Source organism: Diprion similis, chromosome 1 (genome assembly GCF_021155765.1).
Source record: "Diprion similis isolate iyDipSimi1 chromosome 1, iyDipSimi1.1, whole genome shotgun sequence".
Lineage (NCBI taxonomy): Eukaryota > Metazoa > Arthropoda > Insecta > Hymenoptera > Diprionidae > Diprion > Diprion similis.
In genome coordinates, this window is record NC_060105.1 from 8,613,784 (window position 1) to 8,637,207 (window position 23,424).

General features: G+C 34.0%; 4 protein-coding genes across 42 annotated transcripts; 3 read left to right on the forward strand and 1 right to left on the reverse strand.

Annotated features, from left to right (window-relative positions):
• Nucleotides 1–132: 132 nt before the first annotated feature.
• Nucleotides 133–1,476, reverse strand: LOC124410249 (MICOS complex subunit MIC13 homolog QIL1). 3 transcript variants are annotated; one of them, XM_046888481.1, is made up of 3 exons: nt 1,355–1,476; nt 526–685; nt 133–433 (listed from the first exon to the last, which is right to left on the reverse strand). In XM_046888481.1, the coding sequence occupies exons 1-3, from the start codon at nt 1,381–1,383 to the stop codon at nt 236–238; spliced, it is 387 nt and encodes a 128-aa protein (XP_046744437.1). In that variant the 5' UTR covers nt 1,384–1,476; the 3' UTR covers nt 133–235. The 3 variants fall into 3 exon arrangements, with proteins under 3 accessions (XP_046744437.1, XP_046744428.1, XP_046744444.1); XM_046888472.1 differs by lacking the exon at nt 1,355–1,476 and adding an exon at nt 747–979; XM_046888488.1 differs by lacking the exon at nt 1,355–1,476 and adding an exon at nt 789–977.
• LOC124410072 (cytoplasmic dynein 1 intermediate chain-like) lies at nt 1,181–17,287 on the forward strand. Of its 37 annotated transcripts, none has more exons than XM_046888195.1 (14): nt 1,181–1,338; nt 1,997–2,113; nt 2,223–2,319; nt 2,581–2,686; nt 2,902–3,035; nt 7,061–7,198; nt 8,773–8,793; nt 11,900–11,947; nt 14,249–14,425; nt 14,518–14,674; nt 14,795–15,167; nt 15,287–15,518; nt 15,609–16,036; nt 16,181–17,287. In XM_046888195.1, exons 2-14 carry the CDS (start codon nt 2,012–2,014, stop codon nt 16,337–16,339), a joined length of 2,172 nt encoding a protein of 723 aa, XP_046744151.1. In that variant the 5' UTR covers nt 1,181–1,338; nt 1,997–2,011; the 3' UTR covers nt 16,340–17,287. The 37 variants fall into 37 exon arrangements, with proteins under 37 accessions (XP_046744151.1, XP_046744212.1, XP_046744205.1 ...); XM_046888256.1 differs by having other exon boundaries at nt 14,273–14,425; XM_046888249.1 differs by having other exon boundaries at nt 7,061–7,174.
• A 2,579-nt stretch (nt 17,288–19,866) lies between these two features.
• Nucleotides 19,867–20,971, forward strand: LOC124406497 (DNA-directed RNA polymerase III subunit RPC10). Its single transcript, XM_046881932.1, has 3 exons — nt 19,867–19,999; nt 20,292–20,627; nt 20,832–20,971. Exon 2 carries the CDS (start codon nt 20,299–20,301, stop codon nt 20,623–20,625), a length of 327 nt encoding a protein of 108 aa, XP_046737888.1. The 5' UTR covers nt 19,867–19,999; nt 20,292–20,298; the 3' UTR covers nt 20,626–20,627; nt 20,832–20,971.
• Nucleotides 20,839–21,747, forward strand: LOC124406488 (yrdC domain-containing protein, mitochondrial). The gene has a single exon (XM_046881920.1). The coding sequence runs from the start codon at nt 20,839–20,841 to the stop codon at nt 21,592–21,594; it is 756 nt and encodes a 251-aa protein (XP_046737876.1). The 3' UTR covers nt 21,595–21,747.
• The last annotated feature ends 1,677 nt before the right edge of the window (nt 21,748–23,424 follow it).

A 23,424-nucleotide genomic window follows, 5' to 3' on the forward strand; every position in this document is an offset into this window, starting at 1 on the left:
CAATCATCTGTGATTTCAACAACTCTGTCAACTTAGTCTTGCAAAACCTTTCGTAACTTCATCGGTGGATCACTAGGGTAAATAAGATCGCTTGTGCGACACAGTAAACTATACGTGAAATAATTCAGGGAGTTGGTCTAAAGTTTGACATCTTTATTTACACATGGAACTATAAATTGTCACTAATATGGCAATAAAATAAATATTTGAATTGTTTGAAACAAGAATTCAATTGCTAAGCCTGAGTTGGTTTCTCAGGAGCATTGACAGAATCTATCGCACTAAGAATGGCGCCTTTGATTCCACTCGCCTCAATTGCATCGGATGTGTGTTGCGGCAAATTCGATATGAACTTAAATGTTGTAATCACGCCCTTGTTCCATGAGGATTTGACAAAGCACGTAACGTCTGTGACACTAGGCAGTTCAGGAAGCTGTAATGAAAGACAATGCGGATCACTCAACTGAAATTTCACATTCTAACACATAAAACCATACGAATACTCAAAGCCTAAGGTCACGCTACCTCTGTTGCTACTTCCTTGGGAATATTTTCCTTCACGTATGGTGCTATGTTGTTATACATTTTACCATATAATTTTACAGTTTCCTCTGGATCCGACCAAAGACCTTCACGAATTGTGTAATAAGTAAAGCCACCGGCTACGCTGGCCTTCACAGCAAATCTGTAATGTAAACTGTGATGTGTTATTCCATCCTCAATCCAAAGTCTGACTAGTCAAATACCGTGACAGCAGAGCTTCGTTAAGCTTCAAAGCATATACTAACCGCAGGACACCCATTATTTTATCTAAATTATCTTTATATAATAATTTACTTTGCAAAGAACGATTAACGACGGATATCACCCACGCAAGGAATCGATTATTCGGATTAAATTACATAAATGTCGTTTGTAGGTTAGGTTAGGTTATGTCGGCGATCGGTATCTAGGTTCTCGATACTCCGTGGTAGAAGCTGACAGGCGGCAGTGAAGAGAATAAAACACCGTTAAGCATCCTGTCAAAATACTACACATTTGCTTATATAATTGATTTCATTGTTGTAAAGAAATATCGTCGGATGAAAAAATATCATTTTTAAATTTAAGAAATACGTTCGTGTATTTTTATCCATAATTGATTGATTATAATGTCTCCTTTGATTCACAGCGTCTAAAGCGAGTCGGGATTATAGCGTGTGAAAGAAAATGGATCCGTACGTCAGACGTAACGGGTAAAGAGTCGGCTGACGTTTATAACGAACTTCTTAGTGGTTTTTTTTTCTTGTAAAGTATTCAATATTCGGTGCTAAGTGAATTTGATTCTCATATTTGAAGGTAAATGATGATTTACATCGTGATTACTTGTAGCTTCGTATTCATTTTTGAAACGTTCGAACCCGTACGGTTTGCTAGATCAAGCTATCCGCCTGACACACGTTGAGAATTCTAATGATTTTTCGTTTATGGACAAGAATGGCATAGAGTTTACTGACAATACTTTTCTCCTGCCGTTATTAAATATTCCCTCACTTACGTCATTCGTGAATCATAACGTGGCATTCAAGGTGGATACACAGAGGTATACATATGCACGTATCTATAGGATATGCATGATAAGAAATCAATAACTCTTTACATTTGTGTATCTACCATATCACGGAAACGTTACATTGAATTTGTAAACGGCGGTCCGGTAATGTAAAGGCGGGTACCGGTGTATTACGGAAATACGATTTTTCTGTACTCAATCCGGAAATGTACAAAAGTATTTTACTTAACCCCCTTTCCCATCTAAAACAACATTTCATCAAGCTTTTGACAGTTGTCAATGCTACTAAGTACCTGAATCCATAAGAATTTTCAAACAAATTCAAACTTGTGCGACCTGTTTCATAGTTCGCACTGAAATTGAGTCACTGCATCTTACTTTAAACAAATATCTTATATTATTCCAAATATTTACCTGTGAATGACAATTTTTATGATAATCAAGAGGGGCACTGCTGCAATGATGTCGGATCGGAAAGCAGAATTAGAACGGAAGAAGGCCAAGCTGCAGGCGATTCGAGAGGAAAAGGAAAGGCGGCGTAAAGAAAAGGAACAAAAAGATGTAAGAAGAAAAATCTTATGGAAGAACATCGTTGATTTAGGATTTTCTTCACCAGAATCTTGAATTCGTTCCTTACTTATCTCAAAATTGGTGTGATATTTTTTACAAGGTCGAGGAAGCGACTGTACGAGCTGCAGGTGCCGATAAGGATCATCGGAAAGACTTGGATGCCATGTTATCATCTCTTGGGGTAGCACCAGTATCAGGTAAAAAATGCATACTTTGAAACTTATATTACGTTGTTCAAAAATTCCCCGTCATACACTGTTAGTGGATTTATATAAAAATATTGGATAACAGATTGAATTGTGATCACTTTACGCTTTTCATTTTTGTTGTTCATATTTCAGGTAAATTAGAAAATCGTATTCTCTGCTAAAATCAATCTTTAAAAAATTCCTTCAGTCAGGCTTCATAAATGTTATCAAAAAAATCTCAAATTTTATTATACATTTATATGCTTACAGATGTATTATCCAGTCTCTCTAGTATGAACTCTTTGACTCCAGAGCAAAGTGCCAATGCTACACCAGACGCGAGCTTACAACCTTCCAGTATCAATTCTGTTCAAAGGTATTCTTCAAGATTCTAGGCTTAATATTTTATTTGTGTTGTATTTAGTTATTATGTTTTACTTTGACTTCATAATAAAGGTAGTAGAAAGTCAATTATGTAGTATTGTGGAAATAAGGTTGAAAATGTATCTAGGCTTGAAAAATTTCGTCTATTTTTTTGATATTTGATGTGTTCAATGAAGACAATTATTTAAATCTTTTGTCCATTCGTAGTATTCCAGGAAGACGAAAGGCTCCACGTGATTTAACTGCTGTTTCTGTGGCGCATACCGATATACCACCTAAGGAAGCTGTGGTATATAGTAAGCAGACACAAACTGCTCAGACGGCGCACACTTCACACGACGGTGAGTCTTGTTTTTAATCGTGCTTTAGCGTTTAAAATAGGTTTAACATCTTTAACGTAGTCAGAAAAGTCAGGTATTTGGTGTTATTCCACCAATGTCAACCGTACCTTTTCTGTTTTGAGTTCAACATAGCACACAATTGATTTTGGAATGTTAATACTGTGTACCATTTTGAAATTAACATGTACGTCCTCTATGATCAGTGATTGTAGAGAAAATGAAAGTAATTTCAACATTAAAAACACCACGACAATTGTGTGCTGCATACAGATTTGGTATCTTAATATGTGTATATAAAAAATCGCAAGGGCTTATTAAATTTTTATTTACATTTTATATGTTCGTCGAATGAATTAAATATCAACGGGATAAACAATTTGATTTGATATCTGTGTGGTCAAAATTTTGCGTACTTAAAGGGAGGATACATTCAACTTTTCAAGTACTCTACTAATTCTTAATGCCTTAACCTTCCGTCTAACTTGTTTTCTGTCTGAAACAAATTAAATGAGAGTTCGATTCTAGACGAATTATGTGATAATGACATGGATTCTCTCACGTCGGCTGCATCGCCAGTCATTGTCACAAAATTCGTATAGAATCGATTTCACATTTTGTTTCGGACTAGAAACAAGTTAGCTGGAAAGTTAAGGCATCAATAAATATTACTGTACATGATGCCTTAGTGTTAGGGAGACGGTAAATTTATTTCTTGAACAGTTTTCTGTGAGGAGTAAGATGGTGATAAAATGAAAATTAAAAAAAAAAAAAAATTTGACCTTTTTCCAATTTTCTTTCCTCGACCAAATTGCAGCATTGTAAAATCCATACGCAAAAGTTCGAAGAACATAATTTTACATTCGGTAAAAATTAGACTATTTAGAAAAAATGAAATCGCTTTCTGCTTGAAAAATATGTTAAAGAATCATATTTATACTATGGATATTACGATACTCCAATTTGGACGAGAAAAAAAATTCAAGAAGGGTCAAATTTTGTTTTCGTAATCTCTATTTTATCACCATCGTATTCCTTGCAACGAACTGTTCGAGAATTAAATTTACCGTCCCCCTGGCACCAAGACGTTTTGTACCTGAAAAGTTGGGTGTACCCTCCCCTTAAATAAAGGCCCAAGCGTCATGCAAAGATTTTGAATAAACTTGTAATTTCATATAAATAATTATTTTAGCCAAATATGGTATTGATATTAAAAACTGCAGAATTATCCTTGTTATTAGTTACACGGTGAAAGTAATATTCTGTATTTGAAATTTAACCAGAAAATTAATATTTTCGCTAGTCAGGATTCAGGTTTGAAGTTTTTATACGTTCAACTGTTTCACAAAAAAATTGTTGTCCAAAACAAAAGAAATTCAAGTTTTGGGATAAATCAACTTAAATCCTGATTATGAAATATTATGAAGAAAGTTGGCATTCAACTTTAGAATTGAATTACGAATATGGAATGCAATTTGTTTATTTTTTTATGAACATTTTTCATATTACCTTTTCAATTATATCTAACAGTTTCATGAGCTTTGTGATAATCAGCTCGCGAGTTAATGTAAGTCTTTTTTTTTTTTTTCCTTTTTGTTTCAACGTCTTAATCTCTGTGAAGCTGAACCGTACTCTGTTATTAATGACAGTCTATATATCTTGTGTGATTTAATTTAGTTAATTCTTATGTTAACTCTTACGATTTTCTACGATTCTTACTTTTAATACAAATAATATTTTGTTATAATTGCATAATATAACATGCGAGGAAACCTACATATTCACACGACACGTCGGTACGAAGAATTTTGTTTCCCTACCTCCAATATTTGTTTAACACTCCGTCTTTGGTCATAATCTAAATTGAGTCTAGCAATGTTCGCGGAGAGGCATTACATAGTAGAAAAAAATCATTCTGATTAGAGTGCTCTTCTACGTCGGAGTTTCAAGATTTTCTAATAAATTGTGTAATTATGTCACCTTCACTTCATCATGTCACAAATATGTAGCCATTTCCGTTCATTGTTCAATTCAGCACAATTGCAAATCATTCAAAATTTCATTCAAACTATATTTTCAATTCTGAAACTCCAACTTTAAAATATCTCAACAGCGTTGATCCATATTTTCATACTTATATGAAATTGAAATACAAAACAAATAATATTATTATGAACTTTTTCAACGCTATGCATTACGCACAGATCAATGTCAACGAATTGATGGAGCGTATCAAATTCAATTGAAGATGCACACTTTGGAAGTCAAAATACCTCTCCGCTACACAAACGTACAAAGACAAGTAATACATAAAAGAAACGTATGTACAGAACGGCGAATTCCAAACGCAAAGCTCAAGTATTTATACTGCATTGAGATTGTTATGAATCATTAAAGAATGTTATGAATCAAACTCATAATGAAATAGTTCTTACAAGTTGAAAGCTTAGGAATCAGGAATAGCTGTAAATAAAAAAGTGGTAACAAATGTTGTATTTATTCTAGATTTTGAAGTAATCGTTCAAGTAATGATATTGATGACTTTAGTTATCAGTATTTGGGGTTCAATAATGTTCACTTTACATTCCGTAGTTGATCTGATGATTTTTTAGAACACAAAAGCATTATGACACATTATTATGTTAATCGTTTGAAAGAAGGTTTATCTAGTATAAATATAACTGCGTTACATTCCAAAATAATATTTATGGATTTTGCGATGAATGCCTCATTCTGTACATACAAAAGCTTTCATTCTTGTTCGTTACGTCTGACTTTTCAGTTTAACTATAGTGTAATTTGTTACTTTCGTTGTTTATGAATATTGGTTTGGTTATTTCATTTAATCTCGGGATTTTAATTTAACCACTAACAATAATAGAAGGGTCAGTTCAATTGTAGATTAATCTTCTTGGAAGAAGATGTTATGTATATTTGTTGGAATAACAGTGTGAGGTTTGGTCTAAGGTTAAAATTACTATAAATATATTAACATATCTATCGTAATAAACATGTTTCAGATATTATACTGTACCTCTTGTGACATGATAGTTTTTGGCGATCAATGTCTAATCAGTCATATATTTTCTTATCAGAAATTTGATACGAATAGTTGAGCTATAAAATTTTGCAATCGTCAAATTAACACTTCTCAATTGATCAATAAGCGATTCTGTTAATTACACAGTTTATCAATCCACTAATCATGACACAACTTGGTACTTTAGAACTTGGGATAAAGCTGCTCCTCTGGTTGGTATTTAAGTTGAAAGTATACAGTCGATCACAGCTTCTAAGCGGAAACAGGGGATTATTAAATTGAAGTAAAATATAAAGTTGTAACGCGAGACGTGAAAATAACTCGAGAACATGAAGGTACTGGTTGACCTAAAGTTTCTGCGATACTTATCGCCTTTTTTTCTAAAGGTAAACTCCAATCCTAGAAAATATGATGAATTGAATCAGTCAGGTTCAATCATTTTGATAATTTATCACTGTGAAATGATTTTATTTTTAAGAAAACTCACAGTGTCTTTATTTTATCTAGAAATTATATTCATCGTTAAGTAAAAAAAGCTGTGGCTGATGCCTACTATATACGTTATATATACTTAATTGCAACCTTATGTGGTATCCGGGTTACTACTTACTGTATAATGTACTGCGTTGTATTACTGCAGTTCACTTAGCATAAGCAGGGCTCACGATTTTGCCTTTATCAAAAAGAATTCTGTAAATCTGTACAAAGAAAGAAATTGTTATTGAACGAAAATATCCACTTCATGTTCATTTTGCCTGCTTAAAACTTAAAATCAAGGATATTCGTAATTTAAATAATCGAAAGAAAGTATGAATCTCTTTCATGGTGGTTAAATTTATATTTATATCTTGACGTACAAAGTGGTGAACGATGATATTGAATTTTTTAACAACTGCTTATGCTAATTGATGTTGCGGTATCTTTAACTGTGCGCGTATGCCCTTGTCTTGCGATACAATTGGTCGAATCACCTGGTGTTGGACATAAGGACTGTCCACCTCTTCCTCCGCATACTCGATCTTCTCCTCCTGTTCAACAACCACACCAACTCACTCTTGCTCCGCAGGCTACTTTGAGACCGACTGGTGGCGTCCCAGGAAAGGTGGGTCTGCACCAAACTACCTATGTATGTTCTGTCTACTTTTTTACTACACTTCCCTATATACCTTATTATAACTGTATTATAGAGGTAGATACTGGGTTAATAGAATTAAGTATTATGCCGATACTGTATGTAAGACTTGATGCGTACCTTGTTATGAAATTGTCTGAAGATTGAAATCAGGCTCGATATTCATACGTATTTTAATTATCAACCATCTTATATACAGTATCACGGTTTGCTTGTACAAAAAGACGGCTTTCGACTGCTTAGATTTGCTTGAAAAAACTACGGGTTTACTAATAGAGAGGTACATACATGAAATTGGCAGGGTTTGTTTGATTTTACAAATTACTACAAATATATGTACACATGTATGTTCTTATGACATTGAGTGGCATATTCACATACCTTTGTACAAACATTTGTTTCCATATCCACATTGCGTTGCTTGCTTTGATGCTGACTAATAAGCGGTAACATAACAACGAAGAAGGATAAATAATGTTCATCATTTATCGAGAAACATCCGGGGGTTAGCATAAGTGTGACAAGGCGTGTAAGTGAGATTTGGTACTCTGTTCAGCTGTGAAATTGAAATTAAAAAAAAAAAAAAAAAAAAAAAAAAAAAGGAAAAGAATACATCCACCAGAGCAATACAACGATGTTCAACCGCTGTGAATAGGGAACAAATAATCTAACAACTTATCAATCAATTACTTTCCAGACATAATATCGTAAGACTCAAAACAATGCAGAAGTCGTCAACGAGTTCTTACAATTCAGAGTTTGACTGTCTTGTTAACATGAAATTTTATAGAGCCTTAAATTTAATGTCAGCTGAAAGTTATTCCTGTAAATTCTTAGTGAAACCCTCAGGATAACATTTTTTGTTCTATACTGGAATCATTCTTTGATGAATTAATTTTTTTTTTTTTTGGTCAAAGTAGTTGCTATTCCACAGTTGTGCGGAGTACAGGGGTCGGACAACCGTTCGCGTTCAATTAAATTCATGTTTTCATGAAAATAAATAAGAATATCCTTTAGAGAATATTAAAAGGCAGTGTTCTTGAATATGTACGTTTCCTCCAATTTGTAGGGACCACAGCACTACACGATTTGGCAATTACAAATCAAACTGACCTAACTACATTCAGCGTATCGAAATTACTTTTCAAATTTGAATAACATATCTGTTCAAATCGTAAAACATAGCTAATCACCAAGACGCACAATACTTTAATAGCAGAAAAACAAATCATTTCACTAACATTGAATTATTGTCTAACTACAATACGTCTAGGACTACAGACGTATCTTTTCGCTCAAAGACTTTCTTTAGTTTCAATAACTGCCCTGTCTTTTACGCAGCTTACTCACTTGTATTGTAACAGGAAGTTAAAATTTTGAACTCTTCTCGCCAAATTATCTAAACTTTTGACGCGGTTCTGTTATTCGCGACCTAAATTCATTGGCTAGAAATGAAGAATTATTTTTAAAAACATAACGATTGCTCTGAGTGTAGAGAGGTGCCCTTAATGTAGCGTGTCGATGTCCAATTGTAACTAAGTGAAATTTTTTTTCCCTCCCCTCCTCAGCTCATGCATTCGGCTATTACGGTAAGTTATGATTTCTCTTGGTTTCCACCCATTTTGAGGCTCAGATTAGCTTATAGTTTATGCACAATTTATCCCCAATTGCCCTTCTGCAAAAAGTTAGTCCTTTCAGTTGTACATCCGCAGGGAAATATTCTTCACCATTGCTAAAAGTGAAAAGAAAACTACAAGGGCCCGTTTCAGAATCTGTAGAATGTATCATTTTGTTCTGCAAAATTCTATGGATGCTCGCTGTGCATTGACCTTTGCGTGACTGAATGGGTTAATATCGTAAAGTGAGGTGCATATTGAACCAACGGTTAAATTGGACTGATTTATAGGAAGTACATTTCTTACCCTATACTTTTCTATAGAATGGTCCAATTTAACTGGTGGTTTATTGTACCCTGCTTTACTATGTGTATATATTCCAACAGATGATGCATATTTCAATGATTCGAAACAAATATGTAACAAACAAGGACAAATGATCGAAGAATACACAAAGGCGTCAGATGCTGTTTTAGTTATTATCCAGTTAGCCGTCAATAGTTACTTAATTATTCGAATCGACTCTCCACCCAAAAACATTATTGACACCCACCTGTCTTGATGAGTTGCTTTTGTACTGTCAGTCTTTTTTAACTTTCCTTGGTTTTTCTTGAAGACATAACTACTGCCTGAATGTAACAACGATTCTCTCCAAAGCTTACGCGGAATCTGTTCTTTAGTCTTTCTTCTCCCTCCCCTGATTCCTTGCAATCGGATTCATTGGGTGTCTACATTTTTTCTATCTTTCTTCTTCGTCAAATTATTTTCATATTTCTCATTATCGACCTGACCAACCTGACATCTCGACTCTGAAAACTGTCCAACTATTGTGTGAAGTTTACTAGTTCCTCAAGGCTTTTAACATTCTAAAATTACCTCTATTTTCAAATATCCTCTTTCCAAGAATAACGTTTCTCATCGTAAAACTATGGTTTTATCTAGGTTTTTATTACTACACAATTTTCTTTTACATAAATTTTGATATACACTTATTATGATATTTCATCTCATTTATATGAAATCAATGTGAATTGTCGAATATATTGATCATTGGCTCCTCTGAGAGCCTGAAAAAAGAGTAAAATTTTTATTAATTTTTCTAAATACAAACGTTACACTATGGGAAATATATAAAACTATACTATTAGTCATTAACTTACAATTCTTTAAAAAATATGTCCACTGCCAAATCTTGTCACAACTTAACGCACCTTCCAGAGTTCTCAAAGCGAATACATATCGGCTGTTTTATTACTAACAATAATTGTTCATCTACGAATACGATAATCAGGCAGCTTAGGTTACGGTTTATTCTTATTTTTTTTTTACACCATTGTATGTGATGCCACGTTATTGTAGAAAATATGCAATATGCATTTACTTTTAAAGAGAAAAACCACATATCACGGTGTAAAATGATTTTGCTTTGGCTCATGGGGATATGGGTATAAATTCTAATAATTTAGATGAGGAAATTTAGATAAATTCAATTAGAAAACAGAACGAGGTGTTCTGATTGCTGATATAAATTCTTAACCACGATATTCAAGGAAGGTCGTAGCAACAAAATTTGTGGATGATATTTTCAAAATTCAACGAATACTTGATAAAAATAATAAAACCAATGTCAGTATAAATCCATTTCTCTATTTAGAATATTGTTATACATCGAGGTACGCATGATTAAGGATTCACTTCATATTTCTTATTTTGTATACTTCGAGATTCTTTCTAACTACAGATATATCTTTATATGTTAGTTCAACTATTCAATATGTTTGTTCATAATCACTCTCCAAAAAATTAATTTCCATCTATTCATTAGAAAGAAAAAATAGTCGGAGATGTCAGTACGCTTATGCTACTTACCTCCCTAATATAAAAATCCTTTTTGCTTGCCTCCTTTTTTTTGTTGCTATGGATACTCCTTAGGATTTTATTGTAGCTCTTGATTAATAATGATAACAGGCCCTAGCATAGAACAGCGAAACGTTTAGAAAATGCAATTATACCGTGGAACTAAATTTAAGATTTTTTTTTTGTTTTCTTTTTATCTTGTTCTTTGACTCACAGCATGTAAGCAAACGAATTTTTTTGAAATTACTGATTGTTGATTCATATTTATTTGAGGAAGGTGAAAGTGTGCTGCTTCATCCTTGAAGCTGTAATAATAAAACTAAAAACAGTCAAATTGAACTTATAATTATTCTACTATTTCTTTGAGTGAAAAATAAATTATGGAACTGAAAGAGAAAAAATTCCAATCATTAACAACGTTACGTGATACGATTTATGTTAAAAATAATATGCTGTAAGGTTGAGAGCGCATGATTAGTTGAAAGTCACAAATCATGGTCAAACAGTTGTAATACTGAGTAAATTGAAATTTTAAACAAATCTAAAACAAAACCTAAAGACATTCTGATCAATGAACCATGAAATGTGATTTTGACGTGGTAAACTTATTTAGATGCCTAATTAGGGAAAGCTTTTTGCATGTAGCTATAGCTATATAACACTGACTCGTCAACTTGATACATTTCAATCTGTTGGGGCAATTTTCGATGCATTTCTACATTTTGTCAAACAATTGTTATCTGTTATGATAATTTTTATATTCGCCTAAGAATTTTCAAATTTGCCATGACTGTAAACGAATTACTTCGTCATAAAATTTCAAAGTTGGGTTAATAACATTTACAGTTGAAAATCAGACTATAAAAATTTGCCAATTTTGAAGCCATAGATTTATTCAATGTTTATGTAAATGAAGTGAAACCATAATATAAAAAGAAAAAATATGAAAGCATTTGTTTGGATAACACACCTCAACTGTAATTTTTTTTTTTTTTTTTTTTAAAGTCAGTCACTGCTCACTTTGCTTTATTTCTAATTTTTTTACTTGATCACGGACCATTTGTTTTTTTCGCATTGTGCGGTGAAAAAAAAGTTTCGTTGAATACACAAATTATTGAGAGACAATGTTGATGATGCATCGACGATTGTTCGTATAGCAGGCTTGGAATGCAAAAAAATTAAGATACAAAATTGATTGAAGTTTTCTTTTCCCTCCTTCAAGACGAGTACAATCTAAATCCTGGTTTAGAGTGGGAGGACGAGTTTACAGGTAGGTAATCTTCTCCGAAGTTGATTTACTCTACCTTATTGTGTCACAAAAAATCACTACTTTTGTTTCACGCTCACAAAAAAAAAAAAAAAAAAAAAAAAACAAACAAAAACTTATGCTCTCACATAAATATTCTGTGATTTCAATTTCACTGTGCCTGTACTTAAATGAGGGAGTCCACATTTAGGCCTATCCAAATTGCTTGATGAATTGAAGAAATATTAATCGATCTTTATATAACAGTTTTGCCTGCAAAAATGCTACATTCTCAATTAACTCGCAAGTTAATACATTGGAGACAAATACTAATGGAAATTTAGGTCACTTTTTAACGAAGTCTAATTATCATATTCTCAGTCTATCCTTCAATGTAGTAGTATAATTCAAATTATCGCAAGACTTCTTGCAAACTGTAACAACGTGGAACTTTTATCTTGATTTTGCCTTAAATATTATTGCAACATTGTGCATTAGGTACATATGAGCTTGATTAGTTTAATATTCATAAAATGTGTAAGTGATTGAAATACAATCAGTGAGTAACGCTCGTATTATCAGTTTGTTTTGTTGGATTTGCCTCAATTAGCAATTGTATTTCCTTCAATTAATTTGACAGTCTTGTATTATGTTGTCGATTCGTGCATGAGACTCGGAAGCTGTGTTAACTTGTCTCTACTTGCCTTGCTTTTATCCTCTGCATCTTTTTCTGTAGGTAAAAATAAGTCCAAGTAAGGTGGCATGATTTTTATTCATTCCTCTGAAATATCTTTCTTCGATTGAATATGCCACTAACTGTAATAAAAAATGTATTCCTGCTGATAATGATTGGTTTGTTAAGACTAAGAAATTATCATAAAGCTAGCTTCAATGATATAGTGGCCCATGTCAAACTACACTGCTTGATAATTTCAACGACAAAAGCTCAGTCAATGCTATTTTATACATCGATAATTTTATTCTCGAATGAATATCGGTCATTAGGAAGTTCACGAATTCACAGCCACTAGGAGAAAATGTCTTATTCAGTCTAAATTTGTGGCGTGTGTAATTTGGTGGTTTTCACAGATTGCACATTTGCAACTGAAACTCAACCGATCCATCTTGTCAATTATTATGGAGTTTGTCGTGGTCTGTAACTGAATCATTCTCGATTAGCACCTCAGGGTGGAGAGACTCGAGTTAAGCAAATCAAATATCTGAAGGGGGTACATACCTTCAGCACTGGGGAAAATGAATATTTATATGATTGTATTTTACGGAGTGTATTGTGAAGAAAATAACACAAAATATTGATTACATATTATTTACTGATCATTCAAAAGTGAGAAAAAAATTTGTTAAGAAAATTATTTTTGACAAATTACATGTGTATTGGAATTCTTTAGGCCACTGTTGCACTTTCAATTGATTCCGTCAATATAAGTCGATGAATCTGAAAAGTTCAAACAGCTTGTTGTACTGTAAAGTTTCAATACGCATGTAATTTATCACAAATAATTTTCTTAGCAAATTTTTTTTTCACTCTCGAACGATCAACAAATAATGTGTAATTAATATTTTGTGTTATTTTTTACGGTATACTCCATAAAATAAACCATAAAAATATTAATTTTCGCCAGTGCTGGAGATATGTACTCTCTAAATAATTATCTCTATTGCGCACGAGTTATGAACCTTTAGTTTTGTAAGACAGGTATACAACTATTTAATGCATGGGTCTCACAATGTTTCATAATATTTATTTATTAATTTATTTATTTGAAAACTTTGCTTGAGCAGGTATGTTACCTAGAGCATTATTTCGATGCTTTTTCAAAGAGTTTCACGCTTCGTTTGATTTCTCTTTAATGCAAGCATCATTTCATGCTTTTAGTAATATAAAAACTAAAGAGTATACTATTAGTCAGTAAGGCGGCCGATATCAATCCTTTGTTCAGTGACATTGAAGTAGTTTGATAACGACAAGTCCCTTCTTGCAATTGATGTTGTTATTTAAATTACATGGATCATTAAACCATCGGTAGAAGCAATGTGTGCGATTTATTAATGATTACAAAGTGAGGGTTTCAAATGCTCAAACTCGTAGTTGTTTAGCTAAGCCTACCCTACGTTTAGCTTGACCCCTTTCATCGATGTAATCATTCAATAAAACATTCATGTTTACTAATGATGATCGCAACATGTGCTAAATCACTCCATAGAATGTAAATTGAAATTAGAAAGAAATGAGTAGTTAGACTAGCTAGTTAGGGTCGTGATGGGTCTGGGGTACTCGTTACGGGGCCAGCTTATTCACCACAGTTTTGACATTTGATGATGGCCAAGCCGAGGATGAAGAAAGCAGTCTGCCTCACATGGACGGATTCCAAAGTAAACTTCCACCTGGGATTTTGCCTCATGGACTACCGCAAGTCAAAGAAGTTCAACCAGCCGTTACACAAGTCGAACAGGAGAAAGAAAAAGAAAAACCCAAAGAAGGTGTGTCTATGTGTCGTTTACCCAAATTTATGTAACATGTAACTTTGCATTTACAATGTTTAATGTTAATCTAATTTCAACGTACATTACAGTACGAGAGCTTAGCGAGGAAGAAAAGTTGATGACTATCCTGTCGGAAGAATTTCAACGATTCTTGGACCGTTCGAGCAGAGTGGTGGAAAGAGCTCTCGGTGAATCGGTAGATATTTATACAGATTACACTGGTATAATCGATGGAGAAGATGGAATGTAAGTACAAGATGTTTATATTTGTAAATTACTCTGAATAAATTAATGCGTTTTTCTGTAATGGTAGGATTTTACTTAGAAATGATGGATGTATTGTAAACATGAGTAAAAATTTTTCAGTGATGAAAAGAGTCATCAGCGTCTATCACTGAATCGTTCATTTTTCTGTGATCGCTGGTCACGTAATCGCTGCATTACTTCATTGGATTGGTCACCGCAATTTCCAGAACTGTTGGCTGCGTCTTACAAAAACAATGATGACACACCAAACGATCCAGATGGAGTTTGTTTAATCTGGAACACTAAATTTAAGAAAACAACACCTGAATACATTTTTCATTGCCAGTCGTCAGTCATGGCCACAACTTTTGCTAGGTTTCATCCGAATTTAATTTTGGGTGGTACATATTCAGGGCAAATCGTTCTGTGGGATAATAGGGTTCAGAAAAGGACCCCCATTCAACGCACTCCACTTTCAGCGTCTGCACACACAGTAAGTTTATCTATCAATTTAAGCCCACCATTCACCTCATCATTTATTGCAATAATAAATTCACAAAAAAATGTTGACTCGAATGATTTGATCTAATCAATAATTTTCTCGCTTCCCAGCATCCTGTGTATTGTTTAAGCGTAGTAGGAACTCAGAATGCGCACAATTTGATCAGCATTTCAACAGATGGAAAATTATGCTCGTGGAATTTAGACATGTTGTCTCATCCTCAAGAAACGCTTGAACTTCAAGCAAGACAGTCGAAACCAGTCGCTGTAACTTCGCTTGCTTTTCCAAGTGGAGATGTTAACAATTTTATTGTTGGCAGCGAAGACGGTACTGTTTATTCAGGTGAGTAAAAATATTTTCCTTCCCAGTATTTCGATGCGAGAGTAAAAGTGTTCCTGCAGAAACATGTTCGTTATGATTATTCAATTGCAGCTTGCCGTCACGGAACGAAAGCTGGCGTGACAGAAACTTACGAGGGACACTTAGGGCCTGTTACCGGAGTCAGTGCTCATGCAGTACAAGGGGGCATTGATTTCTCTCATCTGTTTCTAACTTCGTCTATTGATTGGACGATCAAATTGTGGAGTCTGAAGGAGAACAAGCCTTTATATTCGTTTGAGCACAATGGAGATTATGTGTACGATGTCGCATGGTCTCCTACACATCCTGCTCTATTTGCAGCCGTTGATGGATCTGGTCGTTTAGATTTATGGAATTTAAATCAGGATACCGAGGTTCCAGCAGCGAGCGTAATCGTTGATGGATGCCCTGCTTTGAACACAGTCTCTTGGACACCAAGCGGACTGCATGTTACTGTGGGCGATGATACTGGGAAAATATGGGTTTACGATGTAGCCGAGGTACGGTTTGCAGTGCAATACGATATCTATCATTATATTCAATTGTATTTTGAAAAATCTCATCTCAATTTTCACATGATATTTTGTTAGTTTTCTTTTCGTTGTAGTTAGGATTGTTACATCTATTCTTCTTACGTTTTACAGAATTTTGCTCACCCACGAATCGACGAATGGAACAATTTCCTCTACACTCAGCAAGATCTGAAGAACAACAAGGCCGATGAAGAGTTGGATAAGCTCAACTTGAGTTCTGGCCCTTCGTCTTTGATATCCATGCCATCTTTGTCGGGTCCGATCAGATAAAAATATATTCAAGCTCAGTGATTTATTAACTTAATTACCTAATTACTCAGAAACTAATTGTACCACTCGATAAATAGGAAGAAACAGCTTACCGCAGCTAAAACTCACTCTTTTACAGTCAAAGTCAAACGTTACAAAAAAATTTGGAGTAATATACATTTATATATTACTATATTAATGTTGTAGTCAGAAAAATAAATCATTACTATGCAGTTATCGTAGCAAAGTGAACCATACTAATGTGAAACATAAAAGATTACCATTGTACTGTTAGATATTCTTCATTTTGACGAGACAGACTGATCGGACGTTTAATACGAGTAAGCAGTTTATATCATTTTGTGGTACTGCTCTGTGTTACAAATCAAAGTTCGCCTAATTTAAATCCTCGAACCTGTATTGTGAATTATAAACTGAGCAATGAAACCTAGTCTCTCAAACTCAGAGTGAATAAATTAATTAAATTTAAAAAATGGATGAAAAAAAAAACCGCAGTAAAATTTAACACTGCAATTTTCATATAATACTCAGTGCAGGTGATTCGAGTATATTTTTAATGCTTTATATGTAAATAATACCATTTAAGAGTCACGCTATACTTTAGAACAGAGCAGAGGACGTTAATCTAATGGTTGAAAATCTAATCGAGATCCGGATGAAAGATCGGCATCCAGAATTTAAGATCTCAGCGAAAAATGTCTCGTTATAAATTCCATTGATCATTAACGAAGTAACTTAGGTTTGATTATTATGGTGGATAGCGCGTTTTCTAAAATCTATTTCCATGCCCTGTAACAAATTTTGAATAAACATGTTATCTTAATAATATTCGCGTTGCACGAATAATCTCATTATCTATTTATGAAAAGAAAAAAAAAAAGGTAAAATTATACTGACTATGGAGATACATTAATTAATGATGAAAGTTTGTGTCAACATGAATCGTGATAGTGCTGTTCTTATTTCGCATAAAGAGGTCTATACGTTTATCCATATTTTATATGATACTTCGAGACTATTTAATTTAGGACCTTATAGGATGAAAGTTGTTCTTTTTTCTGTCATGAAGCCATCGTAATATTATTTCAGTCATACGTATGCATTTCCAACTGTACCATGCGTGTAGTTTGAAGTATATACATATAAAATGTAATTATAATAAATACATCCATTTGCCGCTACCAGCGGAATGTTATGTTTTCCGTCGATTGTAAATTCTTTCGTAAAAATTAATTGTGTTTTTTATTATAAAATTTGATTGAATAAAGTGGCAATGATAATTTTACAAAATTACGAATTATTAAATATTCTATCGACTAGCTCATTGCATTTACTTGCACATGGATTAGTAACGCCGTTGACTGAAGAATATATCAGTCAACGTTAACGCATTCGTATTATTCTCCAATTTAAACTACGCGGGAATATCGCCACACGCGCGAACTTCAGAGCATTGGGTCGAGTGGCGGCCATCTTGGAACTAATCGACGCGTCGAACGACAAATGACAGTCGGCGATAGAATTTCCTCGAACTCGGACGTGCGCGTCGCGGATTTTAATTCGACCGTGCCTCGTGTTTAATCCCATATATATTCGGATGTTTGTGTATCTGCTGAAAAATGTGCTTCAGATAAGTGAAATTATTCTTCGTCTACTCGATACATACAACCTAAGCTACGATTCGGGCTTTGGGAATTCAACCTCACTTTTACATGGCCAACAACAAATGACTGTCGCCGGTTTGGTAGTCGTTGCTTGTTTTATTTTCTCATAATCACGATTGAAAGAAAGTTAAGCGCATTGCAGTGTTCTAATATTGCGACATGGAATTGGTTCGTGACATTCTAATATCATTTCATGCTCCGTGTAATCAGCCTGTGTCTGTATTAAGTGTCGACTTTTTGTTCGCAAATTCATTCGTGCGACTCTTTGATTGCTGTTACGTCTTTCGTAATCTCATTCGCGTTACTCGTAAATGATATTCCGAGTAAAACAGTTGAAGTAAATCAGACTTGTTGAAGCGTTCCAAACAATTGCAATCAAGCCTCTGACACGTTAAAACAGTGAAATAGTGAAAGTGAAAAAACTTGGAGAATCAACGATGGATTCGGATCTCTGGACAATCTTGCATGGTCGTAAATGTGGAGCTGAGCAACGTGCGCTGACATGCTGTAGGTGTTTGGCGATCGGTAAGTCTCTCGAACTTATTTATGCGTGTATGTATGTACATACATCTCTCAAGTCGGATCGCGTCAAGGTCATTCTGTAGTAAGCATATCAATATACATGTTATTTCTGAACCATGGACAAATTTGACTTATTTGACCCACAGCGTAGGTAATTTACTATTGCGTCTTACAAACCAATGCAAATTGGAAACTTGACTACGAGAACGTTGGTATTTAATCAGTAAAGTTTGAAACTAAATAAAAACCTGAAGAACACATGACGCTGAAGCCAGCAGCCAAAGTTACTAGCCGGATGTGTTAAATTTTTTGGAAATTTAAAAATGCAATTCAATTTTATCCTCATAATTTTTTAAAAGTATTGGGGGTTCATAATATGTCGCAAAATTTTGATTTTCGATCTTGAATACCTTATTTGAATGAGCATTAGAACGTTTGGCTGATAATTCAGGCTGCTAGCTTCAGTTACGTGAAGAACACGATAAATATAATTAAATCGAATACCGCATAGACGACTCGTATTTGACTTATCGCCGGTCGAAAATCAAGTCTACTAATTTAAGACAGAGAAGAAACGCGTATCTCAAGTTAATAGCCGTTAACTGTATGCCAACTATAATTTAATGAATGTCCGCCATATTTTCGCATTAGTTGATAATATATATATATATATATATATATATATATATATATATATATATATATATATATATATATATATATATATATATATATATATATATATATATATATATATATATATATATAAGTTGTCTGTGAATCGACTAATTGTCGCCATAAAACATTATCTGAGATAAACTTATTTGAAAGTTGACTATTTATCAGTATTTATAAATCTTATCAGTGTATATTATGCACTATGCTGTGCATTCTAAGTTTTTACTTGATCTTTAGGGCATTTGAGGATGATATGACTTTCACGAATTAGGCTCACTGAGGGGCCATTTAAATATTACACGACGTTACTTTTTACCATCCAGCTTCCACTCGAGAATTACGTATTATTGGTGAACTCCTGAAACGTTTTCGTACATGATACGGTCAGAAATTCGCGTAATTTCAGTTTGAAGTCGTTTATTTCATACCTAGATAAATAAATTTTCTTTATTATTATGCGGACAAATTGCGCCCTTTGTGAGTAGTTTTTCATGTATTCCAACAGTGCAAATATCTATGAAAATATCTTTCGTCTTGGTAGTAAAAATTTTACAGTATGAAATGGCTTTCGAATTTAACCGCGTCTTTTGAGCGTGGACTTGAGTCCGGACGGCTTGGAAGTCGTGAAACCGATCACCTGTGATTTCCTCCACCATCCTCCGGACGGCGCACGAACGGCGCCGTTGCATCATTCAACAGAATTCTCGTTCTGTCGTTTATCACGTGTCGACCAGTGTTCTAGTAATAACATGTTAAGAAAGTGAATAATTTCGTGTGTGATATACAATTTAAATAGGTAAGTTTAAACATAATTCACTGTAATATCATTTTACCTTAATGGTTAAACAATTTATCGAATTTCTATAATCCTAACCTCTCTGTATTCGTAACTCGTATTGGGCACGTTAATCTTTCATTATTCATTTGATCTATTTGATCTATTTGCGAGTTACGATGTCACGTATTCAGTTAGTCATTTAACAAAACTCAGCTGACGAGCTCAAACGAGTTGAAATATCTTGATTTTTTTTATCTCATCGCGCACATCCCACATGTTCCCCGTCATCTTCTAATTTTCCATTTTTCAGATGGGATATGCTGCTATTTTGTCCAACCTGTGGAAACATTCTACATGTCGAATCGGGCTTGGCGAATTACCGATTTGCGTGTAATACCTGCCCTTATGTCTTTAATATATCGCAAAGAATAACAAGTCGGACTTATCCAAAGCTCAAGGAAGTAGACGACGTTTTAGGTGGCAGCGCTGCGTGGGAAAACGTCGACGCAACAGATGAACGCTGTCCCAAGTGCTCTCATTCTCGGGCCTACTTCATGCAGATACAAACGAGATCTGCCGACGAGCCAATGACCACATTTTACAGATGCTGCAATCCACAGTGCAGTCACAATTGGCGAGATTAATTGTATGCATTTAAATTTAATCATTTTATGGAGGTGATAAATATTGATGAATCACTTCTGCTATTCAAAGTTGTGTACATCTCACTATTTTAATCAGAATTTGAGTAGAGAAAATTTTGACGTAGAAATAAAACTGAAAATTTTGAGGACTCACCGATCGATCTGTCGTCATAATCAAGAAGAATGTTGAAATTATTTCGCAGCAGACCAACAATGAGTTCCGATGAAGTAAGGAAAAAAAGCATGGGTCCAATGAAACAAACATTGAGGTCGCTCGAGACGCAGCTTAAAAATCTACAGCCTGGTATGTCAGATTTTGGGTTCGCTTATGGATCAAAGAATGTGGCTATGGCCGTTCGCTTGCTTCAAGATAAACACGTCATAGCATTGCCAACGGATACCGTCTATGGTTTGGCAGGATTGGCCCAAAGCAATGAATCTGTTAAAAAGTTGTATGAAATCAAGCAACGGGATCCTTGTAAACCGCTGGCAATTTGTGTCGGTGAAATTGTGGATGTAAAGACTTGGGGTATCGTCGATTCTCTGCCAAAAGGATTGCTGGAAGCGTTATTACCCGGACCTGTGACATTAGTTTTGAAACGTACACCAAAACTGAATCCACTATTTAATCCTAATGTGCAAAATGTGGGGATTAGAATTCCTAATGCAAAATTTATCAGAGATATTGCAAAAAGACTAAGGGAACCGTTGGCTCTGACGAGCGCCAACGAGAGTAACAAGCCAAGCACGATACATCCCGAAGAATTTTCTGCACTTTGGTCGCATTTGGGAGGTGTTTTTTATCCGGATGAAAGAGTCGCAAGCGATGGACTGGAAAGAGCTGGTTCTACCGTTGTTGATTTATCTCAGCCTGGTGGATATTCTATAATTCGTAAAGGAAGCGCTGAATTTGAAACTGTTCAAGTTTTGAAAAGCTTTCAGTTAATAGACTGTGATGATAAACGTTGATAAATGTAGAAACTTGATTGTGAGAAATAGCGAAAATTACATTTCCATGTTACCATGATTTTGTTTTGAAAAATCATTGTTATAAAAAATTGTACAGATATATATGTTGAAACTTTTTTTTTTTTGTTTAAAATACAGTCTAAACAAAGAAAATAATCTTTCAATTTCTTTCCTACAATTCGTAAAACATAACAATACATAACAATTTCTTACGGAATGAAAAATATGAAAATCTCGGTGTGCGTTGCAGCCTGATACGTTTTAGTAACCGTGTTGTATCATTCGTCAGTTTGTCGTACTAAAACGAATTCCATAATTCGTACTATTACGATGCAATGCAAATTTAAACGGGGGTTCGAGAGCTAATCAATTTACAATGTACAAAAAATTATTACACAATTGATAATACCGTTTATTTATAAATAATATAATAATGAACTGGGTTGGCTCTGAACTAGCAAAACGTTCGGAGCATAGTGCATAGGTATTATAGTATCTGTACAATCAAGTGTTTTTTCATTGTGGTCTTTTATTCACTATTTATTCTGCAGCTTTGAACAGTTATGCTAGTAGTAAATTGAAGTAGTAACGTTTATTCTTTAACGATAAGAATAATAATAATAATAATAATAATGGCCCTTATTTTTTCTCAAATTCATTAGTTATGTGTCAGTTTTAAAACCAGTGTGATTATAGCGCATCGACTGACTAGGTTTTAGTGTAGATGTCAATGCGATCAGAATATTTTTCAAACGAGTTACATATGTAGGAGCCTTTACAAGATACTATAAATATTATTAATACAATTATAGTGTCTTTTGTTTGGCATAATATAGTATAGTACAGTGTAAGAAAATCATTGTATCACTTACATTTCTATATCAACTGGTGACAACTCTCTCATTTCTCTTACAGAATTCGCTATTTAAATAATTTACAAACTCGTGAACTAGATAAATATTGTCATACCTGACATAGATAATGTACAATTACATTTGCCCAATGTCGAACTTATTTCTTAACAACTCGTGTCGAGCTATCCGCTATTATTATTTTGCAAACTGTATGATCGGGGAATAGAAACTCTGCAGCAGCAAAAGGCATTGAATTTCTTGTTTACCTTTCAGAAAGTCTTTTTAAGGGAGCAGCGAATTTCCGATCGCAAGTCAACAAGATAAACGTGCAAAGATATATTACATTGCAGATTATGAACAGAAAATGCTTAGTAAAAATGCTAATATATTCGTCTTCGAATATTAACAAAGCGCAGGTGGAAATTTATTCAAATATCAAAGGCCTTTTTTTCAAAAAATTTCAAACAGTCTTCTTCTATTCTACGACGGACCAATTATGGCCCAAACTAGATTGAAATATAATTACAATTTGTATTTCCTTGAACTGACGCTTGGCTTTTGTCCAAATGAGGAAATTAAATCGGTACATAAATCTTAATTCACAGCCTATTCAAACTCATATTATACATAACAAAGCTATAACATATGGTACTGAATTTCAAAATCTTGTCATTATTTTATGTAGATTTTTTTTAAATACGTTTTTACTTGGGCTAAAGCGGTAAACACTATGACTCACATATTATTTGTGAGACAAAAAAGGGGACAAACTATTCTTGTAATCAAGTGGTGGTGGCCATGCTCTAGAATATCATTCTATATTGAATACCCATTTTAATACATACTTAAAGTAATGTCGTTCTGACAAGATAAGTGTTGTGTGACGAACCAAACATTCCAGACATTTATAAGTTCGAATATATGGGAGAATGCCGACTTAATAGTGGAAGGTCTCTTTAAAAATAATTAATCAGCT

Excerpts from the sequence above, each read along its gene's own strand:
- LOC124406497 (XM_046881932.1), top strand. The coding sequence starts at position 20,299 with ATGCTGCTATTTTGTCCAACCTGTGGAAACATTCTACATGTCGAATCG.
- LOC124406488 (XM_046881920.1), top strand. The coding sequence starts at position 20,839 with ATGAGTTCCGATGAAGTAAGGAAAAAAAGCATGGGTCCAATGAAACAA.
- LOC124410072 (XM_046888195.1), top strand. The coding sequence starts at position 2,012 with ATGATGTCGGATCGGAAAGCAGAATTAGAACGGAAGAAGGCCAAGCTG. Across the intron at positions 2,320-2,580 it reads TGGGGTAGCACCAGTATCAG|ATGTATTATCCAGTCTCTCT; the intron begins GTAAAAAATGCA and ends ATATGCTTACAG. Across the intron at positions 16,037-16,180 it reads GGGTTTACGATGTAGCCGAG|AATTTTGCTCACCCACGAAT; the intron begins GTACGGTTTGCA and ends TACGTTTTACAG.
- LOC124410249 (XM_046888472.1), bottom strand. The coding sequence starts at position 802 with ATGGGTGTCCTGCGGTTAGTATATGCTTTGAAGCTTAACGAAGCTCTG. Across the intron at positions 686-746 it reads AACGAAGCTCTGCTGTCACG|ATTTGCTGTGAAGGCCAGCG; the intron begins GTATTTGACTAG and ends TTTACATTACAG. Across the intron at positions 434-525 it reads CCAAGGAAGTAGCAACAGAG|CTTCCTGAACTGCCTAGTGT; the intron begins GTAGCGTGACCT and ends CTTTCATTACAG.